The sequence below is a fragment of the Balaenoptera borealis genome (assembly GCF_965194805.1).
Source record: "Balaenoptera borealis genome assembly, chromosome: 5".
Classification (NCBI taxonomy): Eukaryota; Metazoa; Chordata; class Mammalia; order Artiodactyla; family Balaenopteridae; genus Balaenoptera; species Balaenoptera borealis.
In genome coordinates this window covers 67557717-67573907 of record NC_138862.1, presented here as the reverse complement: position 1 = coordinate 67573907, position 16191 = coordinate 67557717, and the positions used below count along the sequence as shown (strand labels likewise).

General features: G+C 41.5%; 1 protein-coding gene across 12 annotated transcripts in view; it reads left to right on the top strand.

The window, feature by feature from the left end:
* GOLGB1 (golgin B1) overlaps positions 1-16191 on the top strand; it is an 86533-nt gene that overhangs the window by 68904 nt on the left and 1438 nt on the right. For 6 of the 12 annotated variants that reach the window (XM_082394819.1, XM_082394827.1, XM_082394826.1 and 3 more), the window contains 7 exons: positions 31-209; positions 6541-6706; positions 6908-7045; positions 12207-12362; positions 13478-13575; positions 14033-14167; positions 15846-15951. In XM_082394819.1, the coding sequence (XP_082250945.1) occupies positions 31-209; positions 6541-6706; positions 6908-7045; positions 12207-12362; positions 13478-13575; positions 14033-14167; positions 15846-15951 (978 nt within the window). The other 6 variants (XM_082394829.1, XM_082394828.1, XM_082394825.1 and 3 more) reach the window with 3 other exon arrangements.

The window sequence follows — 16191 nt, the reverse complement described above, 5'->3', positions numbered from 1 at the left end:
ATCACCCTTTTACTTTGCTTTTGGTTAAAGCTGAAAGAATTGAAGAATCTGCAGCAGCAATACTTACAGATTAACCAAGAAATCACTGAGTTACGTCCACTGAAGGCTCAACTTCAGGAGTATCAAGATAAGACAAAAACATTTCAGATTATGCAAGAAGAGCTCAGGCAGGAAAACCTCTCCTGGCAGCATGAGCTGCATCAGCTCAGGTATGGTAATCCCTGCTTTTTAACCCTTTTCTTTTAGTTTTTTGTGTTTCTTTAAATGAAATAATTATAGATTTATGGGAAATTGCAAAAATAGTACAAAGAGCTTTCATGTACCCTTCATCCAGTTTCCCATCACTATAGTACAATTTCAAAACCAGGAAATTGATATTGGTACGATTCAGAGATCTTATGCAGATTTCACACCAATTTGACATTCACTCAAGTATGTGTATAGTTCTGTGCAACTTTATCATATGTGTGGACTCATGTAACCACCACTACAACAAGATATACAGCTGCCCCATCATCACAAATATGTCCTTTGTGCTACTAGTTTATAGTCACACTTTTCCCCTCCCTCCCATCCCCATATCCCTAACTTCTGGCAACCACTAATCTGTTCTCCATCTCTATAATTTTGTCTCATTCTGAGAATGTTTTAAAGTATGCAACCTTTTGAAATTAGCTTTACTCATGCATAATGCCCTTGACATCCATTAACATCATTGCGTGTATCAATACTTCATTCTTTTTATTGATGAGTAGTATTTCATGGTATGAATGTACTGCTTTAACCATTCACTCATTGAAGGACATGTGTTGTTTCTAATTTTTAGCTATTATAAATAAAGCTGCTATAAACATTTGTGTATTGGCTTTTATGTGGACAATAAGTTTTAATTTCTCTGAGATAATTGCCCAGGAGTGCAAATGCTAGGTCATATAATAAGTGGCATTTAGTTTTTTAAGAAACTGCAAAACTATGAATGCAAAACCAGAATGACTGTATTATTTTATACTCCTACCAGCAATATATGAGTGATCCAGTTTCAATATCAAATGCTACATCCTTATCAGCATTTGATATTGTAACTAAATTTTAGTTTTTTACAGGTATGTAATGCTGTTCCACTGTGGTTTTAATTTGCATAATGGATACTAATGTTGAACATTTTTTTACATGCTTATCTATAGGTCCTTTTTGATGAAATATTTGATCATGTGTTTTGTCTATTTTCTAAGTGGGTTGTTAATTTTTACTGTTGAGTTTTGAGAGTTCTTTATGTATTCCAGGTACAGGTTTTTTTTTGTTTGTTTGTTTGTTTTCTCTCTCTAGTTGTGGCATGCAGGCTCCGGGGCGTGTGGGCTCTGTAGTTTGCGGCACGCAGGCTCTCTAGTTGAGGTGTGCGAGCTCAGTAGTTGTGGTGCACAGGCTTAGTTGCCCCGTGGCATGTGGGATCTTAGTTCCCTGACCAGGGATCGAACCCGCACTCCTGCATTGGAAGGCGGATTCGTTATCGCTGGACCACCAGAGAAGTCCCCAGATACAGGTTTTTTGGTCATATACGTGGCTTGCAAATATTTTCTTCCAGTCTGCACTTTATTTTTTTCATCCTTCCATTGAGAAGGTCTTTTTAATTTTGATGAAATCAATTTATTGATTATTTTCTCTTTATTCAGATTCAGTAATTTTTATTGTTCTGTCTTCAAGTTCACTGATTTTTTTTCTTTTTCCTTCATCACTTCCAATCTGCCATTGAGTCCATTGAGTTAGCTTTTTATTTTGGCTATTGTATTTTTCCATTCTAAAATTTCCATTCAGGTCTTCTTTATATCTTGCTGAGGCTTTCTCTGTTTTCATTTATTTCCAGTGTGTTAGTAATTGCTTGTTGAAGCATTTCTATGCTTGGCCACTTTAAAATACTTCTATAATTCCGTATATATAGGCCAACATCTGTGTCATCTCGGGTGTTGTAATCTATTGATTTTCTTTTCTCAATCAAGTTGTGATTTCCCTGGTTTTTAGTATGATGAGTGATTTTCAGTTGTAACCTGGACGTTTTGGAGTCCTGTAAGTTTTAAGACTCAGTCTTACTTAAATCTTTGGTAGGCTTCCACTGACACAATGCCAGCAGGGGAAGGGGAACACTGCCACTTTACTGCTGGAGGAGGGTGAAGTCCAGTGGGCTCCCTACTCAGCCTTCATTGATACCCCTAGTGGGAGGCAGTGCCCTGATACTGCCAGAGGAAGTCCAGGCTCCCCACTTAGTTAGCAGTTAGCAGGGAGCAGTGCCTCATTACTGTTAGGTGAGAGTAGAAGTCTAAGCTCCACACATGGCTTCCACTGATACCACTCAGGGGTGTGGAGGGCAGCACTTCATTGTCACTGGGCAGTGGTGAAAGTCCAGGCTCCCCACTCAATCTCCACTGACACTGCAGGAGGGTGACTGAGGAGGGGCACCTGTTACCACTGGTTAGTGCCCACAGTCCAAACTTCCCTTCTGGCCTCTTCTGTTACTACCTCTGCAGGAACAGGGGGAAACATTTTAGTCTGTTATGGGTGGAGGTGGATGTCCAGGCTCCACATGTTGTCTCCACTGACACCATAGCGAGGGTGAGAGTGAGGGTGGTCAGAGAGAGGCACCTCTTTACCAGAGTGGTGGACAGTCCAGTGTACACACTTGGCCACTTCTTCTTCTTCTTTTTTTTAAAAAAATATTTATTTATTTATTTATTTGGCTGCACCAGCTCTTAGTTGCAGCACGAGGGATCTTTATTGCCGTGCGTGGAATCTTTAGTTGCAGCATGCAGGATCCTTAGTTGCAGCATGCGGGATCTTTTAGTTGTAGCATGCGAGCTCTTAGTTGCAGCATGTGGATCTAGTTCCCTGACCAGGGATCGAACCCGGGCCCCCTGCATTGGGAACGCAGAGTCTTAACCACTGGCCCACCAGGGAAGTCCCCACTTGGCCTCTTCTGACACCACCCAGCAGGGAGGGTGAGGTGCACCTAGTTACCTCCAGGCAAGAATGACACTAATCTGTCCACTAGGAGTTTGTTAATGGCGGTAGGGAGATACTGTAGTCTTTCCATGGTGTTCTGCTGCAGTTGGGTGGTTATTGTCATTAATGTTTCTGTCTTGCTAGTCCTCCCCTTCCTGGGCCTTTGGCAAAAGACAGCAAACTTTTCTTGGCACTCATTCGTGTTCTAAGTTGCTGGATCCTCCCTCACCCAGTTTGGGATATGTAGAATTCAAAAAGAAAAACCAGTGTAGTCACCACCGTGTCATTCCTTAAGTCCTAGAGTCCTGAGCTTCTCTACCTTCTTCTTCATCTTTTCCAGTCGTCTTATGTTTGGTTTTATATATAATTTCCAAGGTTTTTTATCTATACTTAGTGGGCGGAATAAGGAAAACTGCATCTACTCCATCTTGTCTGGATCTAGAAATCCAAGCCCTTTTCCTTTAAAGGTGACTAACAGTGCTATATGTTCTATTAGAGGGAAAAAAATTATGATAGGAACTCAAATTTTGGATGGTTTTTTAATTCATTGTTTCAGATTTGATCTGAAAAGTAAAGGTAACGAATAAGTGCTTAACAGTATATAAAAACAGGTCCTGTTGTTGCAGCCTCATTGTTGGGACTTTATTACTGTTTAGTGTAAGATGGTGGTACATGCCACCTTAGTAAAATCAAACCCAAAGCTTTCAGAGTTTGATACTAAAAGGGGAATCTCCATGTTGGAGAGTGCTGCTGATCAAGCAGCACCTGCTTTGTCTCACCTGCTGCTACAGGACAAACATAGGCAAGTGAATACAGAGAATATGAGGTGGAATCTAGAGTCCCATCCAGGTTACATTATCTACCATGATGACAGATATCAATATAGTAAAATAATTATTGTAACATCCCTAAGAGAACTCTTAATGTGTAGATAGAAGAGATTTGTTCCTTCACAGATCCTAGATGCCATGCACTTTCCTAACGTGATATTTCAAAATAAACCTTAAGCAAGGTTTATAGAGCAAAATGCTTTTTAGAATTTGGTCATTTAAATTTTATGGAGTGAAATTACATCCGAAAGATTTTCATATTCAACATCTTTACAGACTTTCTTATAAGTGAAAATATATTAAACTTATTCCATGGAGTTGGCAACTTCCCCAGATAATACAAGAACACATTTTTTAAATCAAAGGATGATTGCAGAGAAGGTAAAAAAACTGAATTTTTGCTCTCTGGGAATACAAATTGCTTCTGTTTCTTCTTTCTGGAATTGAATCCTAGAAGAAAGATGCTCCATTTCGACCTCATCCTTTTTTCCACCAGGGAATAGCTGCCCTAGCTTATTCTGTTAGAATTTCAATTCACCATCAAGAGATCATCTTCCCTCAGATGCACATTAATGTTCACCACTGAATTTAGGGCCCCCAAAGGTGATTGGGAGCACATGGGAACATCATCTTGACGTCTCCCATATTATCTCCAGAACTAAAAAAATATTGGAACTAAAAAAAATATTGTGTCCAGTTTCTAGTGTAAACGGAAGAAGGGCTGCAAGGCTCTAAAGGGTTATTTTCTGCAGCCACTTGTTCCTCTTTAAACTTCCTCACAGGGCATTCTGAAAGGATACTTTCCTTATAAAGTTGACCCTTAAGGGAAGAGAAAAAGAGGGAGAAAAAAAAATGATTTCTGGTCTATTGATTTTTTTCTTCCCTCATTTTCTCCCTTTCCACCTTTCTCTTAGCCTTTCTCTCTTTACCTTCCACATTTGAGCGGTTTTGAAGAAAAGAAAAATTGTATATCAAGTGGATGTGAGTAAATTATGAGAAGGAAAGGAAGACATTTTACTTCACTTTTAGAAGAAGAAAATGAGGACACAGATTTGACTCACTGACTCTAGGACCAGTTTCTTTAGCCGAATATCTTTAAGACTCCCTGTTTTTTGCTCTTGAAATACTTGGGAGAAATGAGGTTTTCAAACATGAAAAAGCTGGAACATCTCATTCAGGCTTCTATGGCACTGGGTTTGGCTTATGAGAAGAGCCTGGACTTATACAATAACATTTCTCTTCCACTTGTAGCTACTGATTTGCTTATTCTGCTCTGGTTCCTGTGCTCTCTTACTTAAGGGGTAAGTGAGGTATAGCCCATTTATGGCTGTGTTCTCTTAAGTAATCAGGTTTGTTCCTTAGTGCCTCTTCTCCACTGAGGGTCTCTCCACACCATAACTACTTGTCCATCTTTCTAAACAAAATGGCGGCTTAAAGCTTTATGGAAGAATTGTGATCTTTCTTGTGCATTCTCAGTCTTACACGCCTTCTTTCTTATTCTCTCTCATTTTTCACAGACAAATATCGGAGAAAGTGTTTTAGAAAATTTCTGTGCCTTTTCCATATAGTGGCCTTGTAATAAAAATTTATTTTAGTTTCTAAGTTTTAGCTCTGCCTTTTAAAAAAATCTGACTGTAATCCAAGTCACCTCTTGACATAGCAGGATTATTTCATAATTGGTGTATGTCCTTTAGAAAAGAAAGGACCATTTTACCTTACTTCTAGAGAGAAACAAAAAAGTCAGATGCAATTCAAATAAAACCTTATATTATTAGGAAAAATTAGAGACATGGGTACTATTCAAAGTAAAGAGATGCTGCAGAAATTTGATTACAATCCTAATGGTTTTCTTCAATCATAGTGTAGAAAGAAGTAGAACTAAAGAATATGGCAGAGAGGCAGTTTTTGATAGAACTACAGAAAATTAGCTGGGGTCAAATAGAAGCTTCCCTCTTGGTCAAATTCAGGGGATAAATAAATATCAGCAGTTGATATTTGTTGAGTGATTGTGATATGCCAGGCTCTGTGTTTGGTGCATGACATAAAGTATCTCATTTAATCCTCACAATAATCCTAAGGAATAGATCATTTATTTCCATTTTACATGAGGCTCAGAGAGATTAAGTTACTTTTACTCAGAGTCTCATGCCTAGTGTATGATAGAGCCAGCATTTGAACCTAGATCCTTCAGACTCTACAGTTGCATTCTCATAACCCTGATAGTATACTGCATCATGGCATCGCCTGTCTGAAGAATTACAGTGGTTTCCCATTGCTTAGAGTAAGTTTTACTTAGCATGGTGTTCAATGCCCCACAGGGTCTGACTTCTTTCCTCTCCACCCTCATTTCCTGCCCTATCCACTCTACACACTACTACAACAATTCCAAAACTCACTATATATATTCATTCTTGTGCCTTTTTTTCTGTTTGCTCCCTGAACCTGGAATGCTTTTCCCATTATGGAAACCTGCCTGACTCATTGTTCAGGATTCAGACCAAATGCCTGCTTTTCTTCCCCAATCCTGCCAGTTGCAGTTCTTTTTTAAGTTCTGCTCCATCTTCTTGCTGCACATTTCTGTTTATAACATAAATTTCTCTCTGGTTATGTATTTTCTTTACTACACCTCTACAGCCCATAATACTGTTTTAAATATGCAATTATTCATCTTTGTCTCACAAGTATATTTTTGCCTGTGACTATTTCATGTTTTTTCTAGAATGGAGAAGAGTTCCTGGGAAATTCATGACAGGAGGATGAAGGAGCAGTACCTTATGGCTATTGCAGATAAAGAGCAGCAGCTCAGCCATATGCAGAATCTTATGAGGGAATTGAGGTCTTCTTCCTCCCCGACTGAGACCCACAAAGTGCAGTATCAAAGACAGGTGAGTGATTTCAGCGCTGATTGCTACTCAGAGGTAACCACTACCCAGGAAACATCAGCTTCCCGCAAGCTAAGTGCCCATCTGCCACTATTAGGCAAACCATCTGATGACTTCCTATGAGGTGGGCGGGGTTTCTGGAAGGAAGGATTTAAGCATGAACAATGTTAAGAGAGAATTTCATCAGTGTTTGTATCCTGGCAGGCATCCCCAGAGACACCAGCTTCCCTAGATGGATCACAAAACCTAGTTTATGAGACAGAACGTCTTAGGACTCAGCTCAATGACAGCTTAAAGGAAATTCACCAAAAGGAGTTAAGAATTCAGCAACTGAACAGCAAGGTAGGTGTTTCCTGCTAGGCTGGAGTTCAATTTCTTGTTTCCATGACTAGAATCAAGAAGGTAAGTAGAATCTGGTTAAGCCTGGCTCTAGCTATATTAGGGGACAGAAGTTTTACCTTTCTCAGAGCCTGGGTTGCTTACCCCAAAGCACTGCACACAGGGCCATTTCCTTTTCCTCACCCTTGGAGAGTCCTTGGGAGTGATTTGGAGAAACCCATTCAGTAAGAATAAAAAAGCCAACTCCTTTAGGGAGACTTCCTCCCCAACATCATCTCCCCATCTGTATCACGTGTTAGTAATATTGAGTTAACTCCCCACAAATCCTCCAGCAAGTTTCTCTGTATTTCCCAATAGTGTGTAACAGGGAAGAGTCTCAGGAAAGAGGATTTTCACGTGTGATTAGATAACAGGGACAGAGGTGAGAGATCTGCTCTTCATTTCACTCCATTTGTAAGCTTCCTCATTGTGTATTTAATGTTCTGGAATTAAAGAAGCCAGCTTGCTTTTTCCCAAACGCCAGCCTTGCCACTCTAGACACTCTAGGGAAGCATGATGAAGTAGGGGACCTCTTTCTATAGGGAAGAGCTGCTTTGCCATATGGTTCCTAGAGCAAAAGTCAAGGCAAGATAAAAAAAGATTATTCTTGGTGACTTCACATCTCTGTCTTCTCCCCTCATCCATTCTCTGGCTTCTCTTCTTCCTTCATCTGCTTCCCCTCCACCACCCTCTTATGAATTATTATACTCCTGTTGCTCTCTGACTAGTCAAAGTATTCTCTAGTGGCACCTCCTCTAGTTCTGCCTTCTTCAGAGGAAACCAGCTAGGTAGTGTATGTTAGCACTGGAAGGGATTTAAGTAATCATTGAGACTCTGGAATCCAAAAATTAGCTTTGAGGCGGGCTATAAATGTCCAAAAAATATATGCAAAATGGGGTGTATGTGTGTGTGTGTGTGTGTGTGTAAATTTCTCATCACAAGAACTCAGGCATTCACCAAGGGATCTGTGATCCAAAAATGGTAAAGATCAGTAGGCTGTATCACAGATGAGGAAACTAAGGCCCAGAGGTATTAAGTAATTTGCCTGAGGTGTTAGGAGGAGGTCAGTCTGAGGTAAATATGATAATGTACATGGTAAAGCACAGTGCCTGGTTTATGTAGAAGGTACTTATTAAATGTTGTTAAATTCAACTAATTGACATTGAAGTATCAGAGACTGATAACACTATTAATTTTGGCAGAGAAATTTGCATTTTTTTAAGTAGGTTTGCTGATCAAAATGAATTGGTAAAATTGCAGACCCTTTTTGGGGAGGTTGTCTGGGAGTTTTTAGGGGGGCAGTGGAGAGACTCCAGAGCAGATCCTACCCAGTTCCTCTTCTAGCCTAGTCAGTTTTTTCCAGAAAGTTCTGCCCTTCATTGCTCTGTAACACCTCCTCTTTCTAGAAACTATTCAATAGACCCCATCTCAGCCTTTGTTATATTTGCCCTCCTGAACATTAGACTGTGAATCACTCTGGGCATTTGTCTTTTCCAGACAGTACTTTAAACTGCAATTCAGGGCTATTAGTAGATGATGAGGTCATTTTAGTGGACAGCAACTGAAACATTTTTCATGTAAATGTTTTACTGAAGTAAAACACCGAAAAGCACACAAATCACAAGTACATCATGGTATATTTTCAGAAAGTGAAGACACCTGTATAAGCAGCACCCAGATCAAAAATCAGAACATACCAGAACCCCAGGAGTCCCTTGTGTCTTCTATTCACTACCACCACCTTAGAACTACGTATAAATGGATCATATCTTCTCTTTTGTTTGCTTCATTTATTTTGTGAGATTCATCCATGTTGTTATGTATACTGTGATTTTTCTGTTCTCATGCTGTGTAGTATTTATTACATTGTAGGCATATAACAATTTCTCTGTTCTGCTGTTAAAGAACTTTTGGGGTTTTCCAGTTTAGAGCTATTACAAATAGTGCATATAGTTTTTTTTATAAAACAAGTAAAAGAGATTGAAAATATGTATTATGTAATATATAATAAAGAATATAATTTGTTTTGAGAAACTTTAGTTTCAGTTACTTATATTTATATACTGCGTTCTGGGTCATTATCAAAGTTATGTTTTCTTTAACAGCTTTATTGAGATATACTTCACATACCACTTAAAGTATGAGAAACACTGCTTTAGATCACTGTCATTCTGGGTGAGAAAGAGTTCTTCCTTTAGAAATCAGCTGTAAGGAGGCATCTCCGTCCCTAGGGTTGGTCATTTACTTATTCATCATTCATCAAAAACAAATAACTATTATCTGCCTTCTGTGAGCCTGGCCATACATTAGGTATTGAGGATACACAGTGACCGCTCATGGAGCTAATTGTTTGGTGATATTAAAGCCTCACTCTAAATGGGTCCCAGCTAGCTAGGAGGACTGCTTCTTAGGTCCTAGCATGGGATGGTAGTAGATGGGCTGTCAGCATAGAATGTCTCCTCTCCAAGCCACTGCCCTAATTCTTTCCATGGATGCTCAGATTTTATATGTATCTCTGCCAGCATGGTTGGATATTTGTATGTAATGCAAACTTAAAACATGAAACTTAAAACTTAAAAACTTGAGGGGAATGATTATTGGTATCATGTAGTCTCTATTTTTCCCTCCTATTCTGTTTTTCCAGTTATAGATATGATGAAATACAGTAGCTTATGAGTTAGAGCAGAGGTCAGCAAACTTTTTCTTAAAGACTCAATAAATATTTTGGGTTTGTAGGCCATACCATTTCTGTTACAACTACTCAGCTCTGCAGTTGTAGCACAGAAGCAACCACAGATAACACATAAACAAATGGGGTGGTTATGTTCCAATAAAACCTCATTTACAAAGAAAAGGCAGAGACTTCCCTGGTGGTGCAGTGGTTAAGAATCCGCCTGCCAGTGCAGGGGACACGGGTTAGATCCCTGGTCTGGGAAGATCCCACATGCCGCAGCGCAACTAAGCCCGTGCGCCACAACTACTGAGCCTGCACTCTAGAGCCTGCAAGCCACAACTACTGAGCCCGCATGCCACGACTACTGAAGCCCGCATGCCCTAGAGCCCTCGCGCCACAACTACTAAGCCCACGCTCCACAACTATGGAAGCCCGCGCACCTAGAGCCCGTGCTTCTCAACAAGAGAAGCCACCACAATGAGAAGCCTGTGCAGTGCAACGAAGAGTAGCTCCTACTCGCCACAACTAGTGAAAGCCCATGCGCAGCAATGAACACCCAACACAGCCAAAAAAAAAAAAAAAAAAAAAAAGGCAGTAGGCCCTGGCTCATAGTTTGCCAACCCCTAAACTACAGGGATCTATGTCTATCCTAGACAGAACAGTGCAGACATTACAAAAGGTGGTTTGTATGAGGGTGGCTTAAAAGCAGTTAGACTTCTTCAGTTATGGGAATTTTTGCTTCCAGTGAGTTTTACTGGTCTCCCCTTTCTCCTCTAGATCTTCCAAGAAAAATGTGTTGGATTTTTTCAACACTGAGTGATTTTGGGGGGGTTTTTTTCATTTATTTGTTTGGTTTTTCTTGGTGTGGTTTGGGCTGCTTACTGTGGCCAGGGAAGTTGACTTTCTTCTATATTAGGAGAGGACCATATTACTCCCTGTCTCAGAACCCAGTAGTTGTCATTGTACCCAGCTACCTTTGTTTTCCAATTAGTATTGCTTCTTAAACATTTATATTCTTTCCTTTACTAACCGTTCCCAGCCCTGAAAAAACCTACAACCTACTTAAGTTCCCTTGCTGAATTCTCAGATGGGACACCATCAAAAAGCAGATAGAGCTCTAGACTTGGATTCAAGAGCCATACTTGAGTCCTGGCCTGCCATCTTTTAGCCACATAACATTGGACAAGTCACCACTCATCTCTTTTTTGTCATTTGTAAGTGAAGATAGTAGTTCTTCCTCTAACTCTCTCAAATAAGATAATACTTTTGAAAGTGCTTTGTAAACTGAAAATTGCTCTTTAGAGGTAAGGTTATTTGTTGTGTTTTTCATTCTGGCTATGCAAATATTTTTGTTATACCACATGGATTTCTTGTTCTAATTTTCCATATGCATTAAATGTCCTTCCCAGTCAGAGTATCTCTAAAAAACTGTTTATCCTTTCTCCTGTAAATGTTGATTCAACTTTTTTACACAAACATTAACCCAGAATACTTAACAAAAAAGAATACTTGAGAGAAGATTGAATGTGCAGCCAGGTACACCAGTTTCCTTTCACATAATGTACATTATCCAACAAAAGTACTTCAGAGAGACATCTCTGTGGTTGTTAATGTATCTGGATGTTAATCATAACTAAAACTTAAAATTTGACAGCCTGCAAGTGAGGAATTAGAATTATAGTTCCAGGGGAACCGAATTCAAGTCATTGGGTAGAAGCTACAATGGGTAAATTTTTTATTCAATATGAAAAAGAAAAATATCTGTTTTTGACATGGTAAAAAATGGCTTGGGCTGCTGGACACATTCAAGGGAAGACTGAATTACTACCTGTTACTCTTGCAGTAGAGGAGAGCCCTGCCTTGAGTAACTGAAATGCTTCCCCCTGAGTTGATGCTCCCAATATAGTTTCTTACATACATAAGCATAGTAGGATTTATTCTGTTTCTCCCTCTTACCACCTGTTATCATTTTTACTTTCTCGGTAGTTTGTAACTCTCTACAGCATTGAAGAATCTGCCCAGGAATATTATTGTATGAATTTTTAGGTGATAGCTCTGTCTCCAGCCATATTGAGCTCTGAGGATTATAGTCATTTATTAGTAATCTCAACTTGGACCGAAGCTATTGCCTTTCTCCTTTTACAGGCCTCGGTTAGCCTATCCTGTGAGATTGCTTTTGGGTTTCTGCCTCCTAGTTTTTCAGTTAATGTACTAGGCACCATAAATAAAGTTTTTTACCACTCTTCCAGAATTGTCTTCCTTTCTCAGTTGAAAAATTCTGAGTTTTCTCACGTTGGAGGAACACAGTGCTATTTTTGCTATTATTGAAAGAAAGGTCTTGCATAAAAAAATTAGATCCTTAAGACTCAGGACAGCTTGCCTACACACTGCTCGTAGTGAAACTAGTGAAACAGTCCTATGGGCTGGTGCTCATCCTCTCTCCTATTTCAGTTCTCTCAACTGCTGGAAGAGAAAAATACTCTTTCCATTCAGCTCTGTGACACCAGTCAGAGTCTCCGTGAGAACCAGCAGCACTACAGCGACCTTTTCAATCACTGCGCGGTTCTGGAGAAGCAGGTTCAAGAGCTGCAAGTGGTGAGTGAGAAGGTGAGAGGCCGGGAAAAGTGTTGGGAAATTGAGTGCAGATGATAAAGCGTAAAATGCAGCATCAAAGAGGTGGATGTCTTCAGGCTGAGGATTCATTAGGTGTGATGGAGACAGTGAGAGGAGAGGAGAGGAGGAATAAGGTCCAGGAAAAACTAAAGAGTGAACGGATTAGGGGCTTCCCTGGTGGTGCAGTGGTTAAGAATGCGCCTGCCAAAGCAGAGGACCCGGGTTCGAGCCCTGGTCCGGGAAGATCCCACATGCCGCGGAGCACCTAAGCCCGTGCACCTCAACTACTGAGCCTGCGCTCTAGAGCCCGCAAGCCCCAACCACTGAAGCCTGCACGCCTAGACCCCGTGCTCGGCAACAAGGGAAGCCACCACAATGAGAAGCCCGTGCACCGCAACGAAGAGTAGCCCCTGCTCGCCACAACTGGAGAAAGCCCGCGTGCAGCAACAAAGACCCAACTCAGCCAAAAATAAATAAATAAATAAATAAATTAATTAATTAATTTTTAAAAAGAGTGAATGGATTAGAAGGAAAAAGATGAGAGAGGTGGTGGGAGAGAAATCAAAAAGTGAGTGGGAAACAGTGATGACTGAGGCTTTTGGAAGGCTTTTTGCGTTAAGTAATAAGAAAGCTGTAGGAAGATTTGGACCTGAGAAACAAAATAGGCAGAGCTGTTGACAGCAGTGGAGAGGAGAGGTTGTTGAAGTTGGAGGAGACTGAGAGTTAGGGTGGAGGTGAATAGGACATGGAAGGAAGAGGAGGGGTTGGGGAGGAGTTGTTGAATAAGGGAAGGAGCAGAGTAGCTTCTGGAATGTACATGAACCTCCACTAGAAGAAAGCAGATTTCAGTGATAAGCCTTTAAACTTTTAAGAGGAGAGATTCAAGAATGAGAATCTGAAGGAAAATCTAATAAAGAGTTTTATGTAGGAGATTAATCTATTAGAACAAAAGATTCTCACTCTAAATCTGTACTTGAAGAGAGTGATAACGGAGGTATTCCTCTCCACATTTCTCTTTCTCTCCAATGCCTAAGTGAGTTCTCAGTTTGCCTAAGCACAGTTTCTAAACTGCTTTCATCACTGAATTACTAAACTTATTCTTCTTCTAGGGACCACTGAATATAGATGTTGCTCCAGGAGCTCCCCAGGAAAAGAATGGAGCTCACAGGAAGGGTGATCCTGAAGAACTGAGGGAGCCACAGCTAAGGTTGGGGAGGAGTTCTCAACCCCGGAGCGTGTGCTATGTTTGCAGAAATTGGGCGGTCATCGAGTTAGAACAGGAGTCCGTTGTATGGATTTACTATGCCTTCTTATCTTACTGGCCTCACAGAATTAATGTGAGGATTAAAAAGTGACAATTCTAATAACAAATTGTGTGTGAATAGTTCATACAGCAACCCCCCCTGCCACACACACACCTTACTAACGTTATGGTGTTCAAATGAAAGCTATTCAGTCAGTCCCTAAAATCTCTTAAAGCATTTCCTACAGCTTTAAGAGATTTTCCTACATCTCTTGACAGGTATGCTTTTAAAATATTCTTTGTGTTTGTACAGTCTTCTGTAAATTTTCATGCTTTGTAACCTTATGAAGACTTCGGATCCCTTGTATCAGCAACTATGTCCTGCATCTAGTGATGCTGTTGTTCTCCTTTTGTCCCGAAGCTTTTCTGAAGCCCAGCAGCAGCTGTGCAACACTAAACAGGAGGTGAATGAATTGAGGAAGCTGCTGGAAGAAGAACGAGACCAAAAAGTGGCTGCTGAGGCTGCCCTCTCCATGGCCGAGGAGCAGATCAGGCGGTAAAGGGCCGAGGGACACAGCCTCTGTTCACTTCTCACCCTTTCTGATCATACTCATGTGCATTTCAGTGGCCAGACTTGGGACTAATTAGGATCTAGTTCTCATCCTGAGATGGGTGCTGTAGTGAGGGTAGGATCAAGACAAGCCATGTTAATCCAAGCTCAGCCCCTCCACAATTCCCTCTTTGGCCCTGATGCAGAATGGAAATTGAGGCAGCTAATCAAGCACTGCCTCCCAGGCCTGGCGCTGCCGTTGTCATGTTAGCACCTCACACGCAATCTGCAGTGCTTGTGGAACTCAGCGGACTTGCCATTTAAAAGCAGCTCACCAATACTTATAAACATCTCCTCCTTCCTCAGCCTAGCCTACAGAAGGTGACAGACGGACCTACGTGGTACCAGACCATTCTGTCCGCATCAAGGCTGCCCCTGAAAAGCTTATCTTATGGAGGAACAGACACAGAAGGGTTCCTGTGCAGCCAGCCTGGCTCTCATGAGGAGAACAGGCAGGATGGAGCTAGGCTGGGCATGTTCAGTTTCTCTTTCCAGGCTCACAAATCAGATTGAAGTGTTCCTTCTCTCCTGGAGAAAAGTGTGGGCCCTGCCAAGAGAGTCCAGGAGTTTTAGGCTAATGGACATCCCTTCACATGGAGGAAACATCAGGAGTAGAGTTCCATCCTCCCCACCACGATTAAAAAGTGCATCCCTGGGCTTCCCTGGTGGCGCAGTGGTTGAGAGTCTGCCTGCTAATGCAGGGGACACGGGTTCGAGCCCTGGTCTGGGAGGATCCCGCGTGCCGCGGAGCGGCTGGGCCCGTGGGCCACAATTACTGAGCCTGCGCGTCTGGAGCCTGTGCTCCGCAACGGGAGAGGCCACAATAGTGAGGGGCCCGCGCACCGCGATGAAGAGTGGCCCCCGCTTGCCACAGCTAGAGAAAGCCCTCGCACAGAAACGAAGACCCAACACAGCCATAAAATAAATAAACAAATACATAAAAAAAAAAAAAAAGTGCATCCCTCTAGGCAAATGCTTGATCAAGTGTGTGCTGTGTTTACTCACAGCCCCTTGATACATTTCTCATTTTTGTGAGAAACCATTGAGTGGTTAAAGGCAGCTTCTTCATTAAATGGAGAAGTTCCAGTATTAAATAAATAAGCAAATCAGCAAAAAATGAAGCAGAAAGCAGTAGAGGCTGCCAGTTCAGTTTAATTGTAAGAACCCCACAAAAATCTTTCTTGGATGCTTTTGCCTATTAGCTTTTAATAAATGGAAAAAAAATTAATGAGCTTCTCTGACTCAGGTGTGGTATAGCAGAGGTTTAGAGACACACCTGGGCTTTGAATTCTAGCTCTACATCTCACTGGCTGTGCCACCGTGGAAAAGTACTTTTACCTCTTTAAGCCTTACTTTGAAGATAATAGCACCAACCTCAAACCTGAGGATTAGATGTATGTAAAGCACGTGATCCAGCATCTGATCCACAGTGGGCAGTCAATTCCTGGTAATTATTACCATCTCTACTGCTGCTGAAAGAAATCTGTCTGCCCTTACACTCCTTGCATGGGGGTGGGGCCGTGGGAGCAGCCCTTGCTGCAAGTCCCTTACCCTGCATCACATGACAAGAAGGCCATCAGCCTCTCATGCCATGGACCAATGCCTCTTTTTCTTCTCAACACAGGTTGGAGCATGGTGAATGGGACTCTGCCCGGTCTCCTATCATTGGCTCCTGTGGCTCCCAGGAGCAGGCACTGTTAATAGATCTCACAAGCAACAGTTGTCGAAGGGTAAGAAGGGGGAAGGATAAAGAGAGGGTACTGTGCTCTCAGACAGGGCTGGCTGTGTTGAGGGCAAGGGGTCAAGGAGAAGGAATGTGGGCCTGAGACTGGAAGGGTATGGAAGGTTGGAAGAAACTAGTGGAATCTGCCAAGTTGTTGGCCCCAAGGGGCTTTCTCTCAGGTTACCTCTTTTCTACAGTGGTTGGAGAAGGGAAAGGGACAGATCTCTTTAGGGCAAAACTCTCTGAC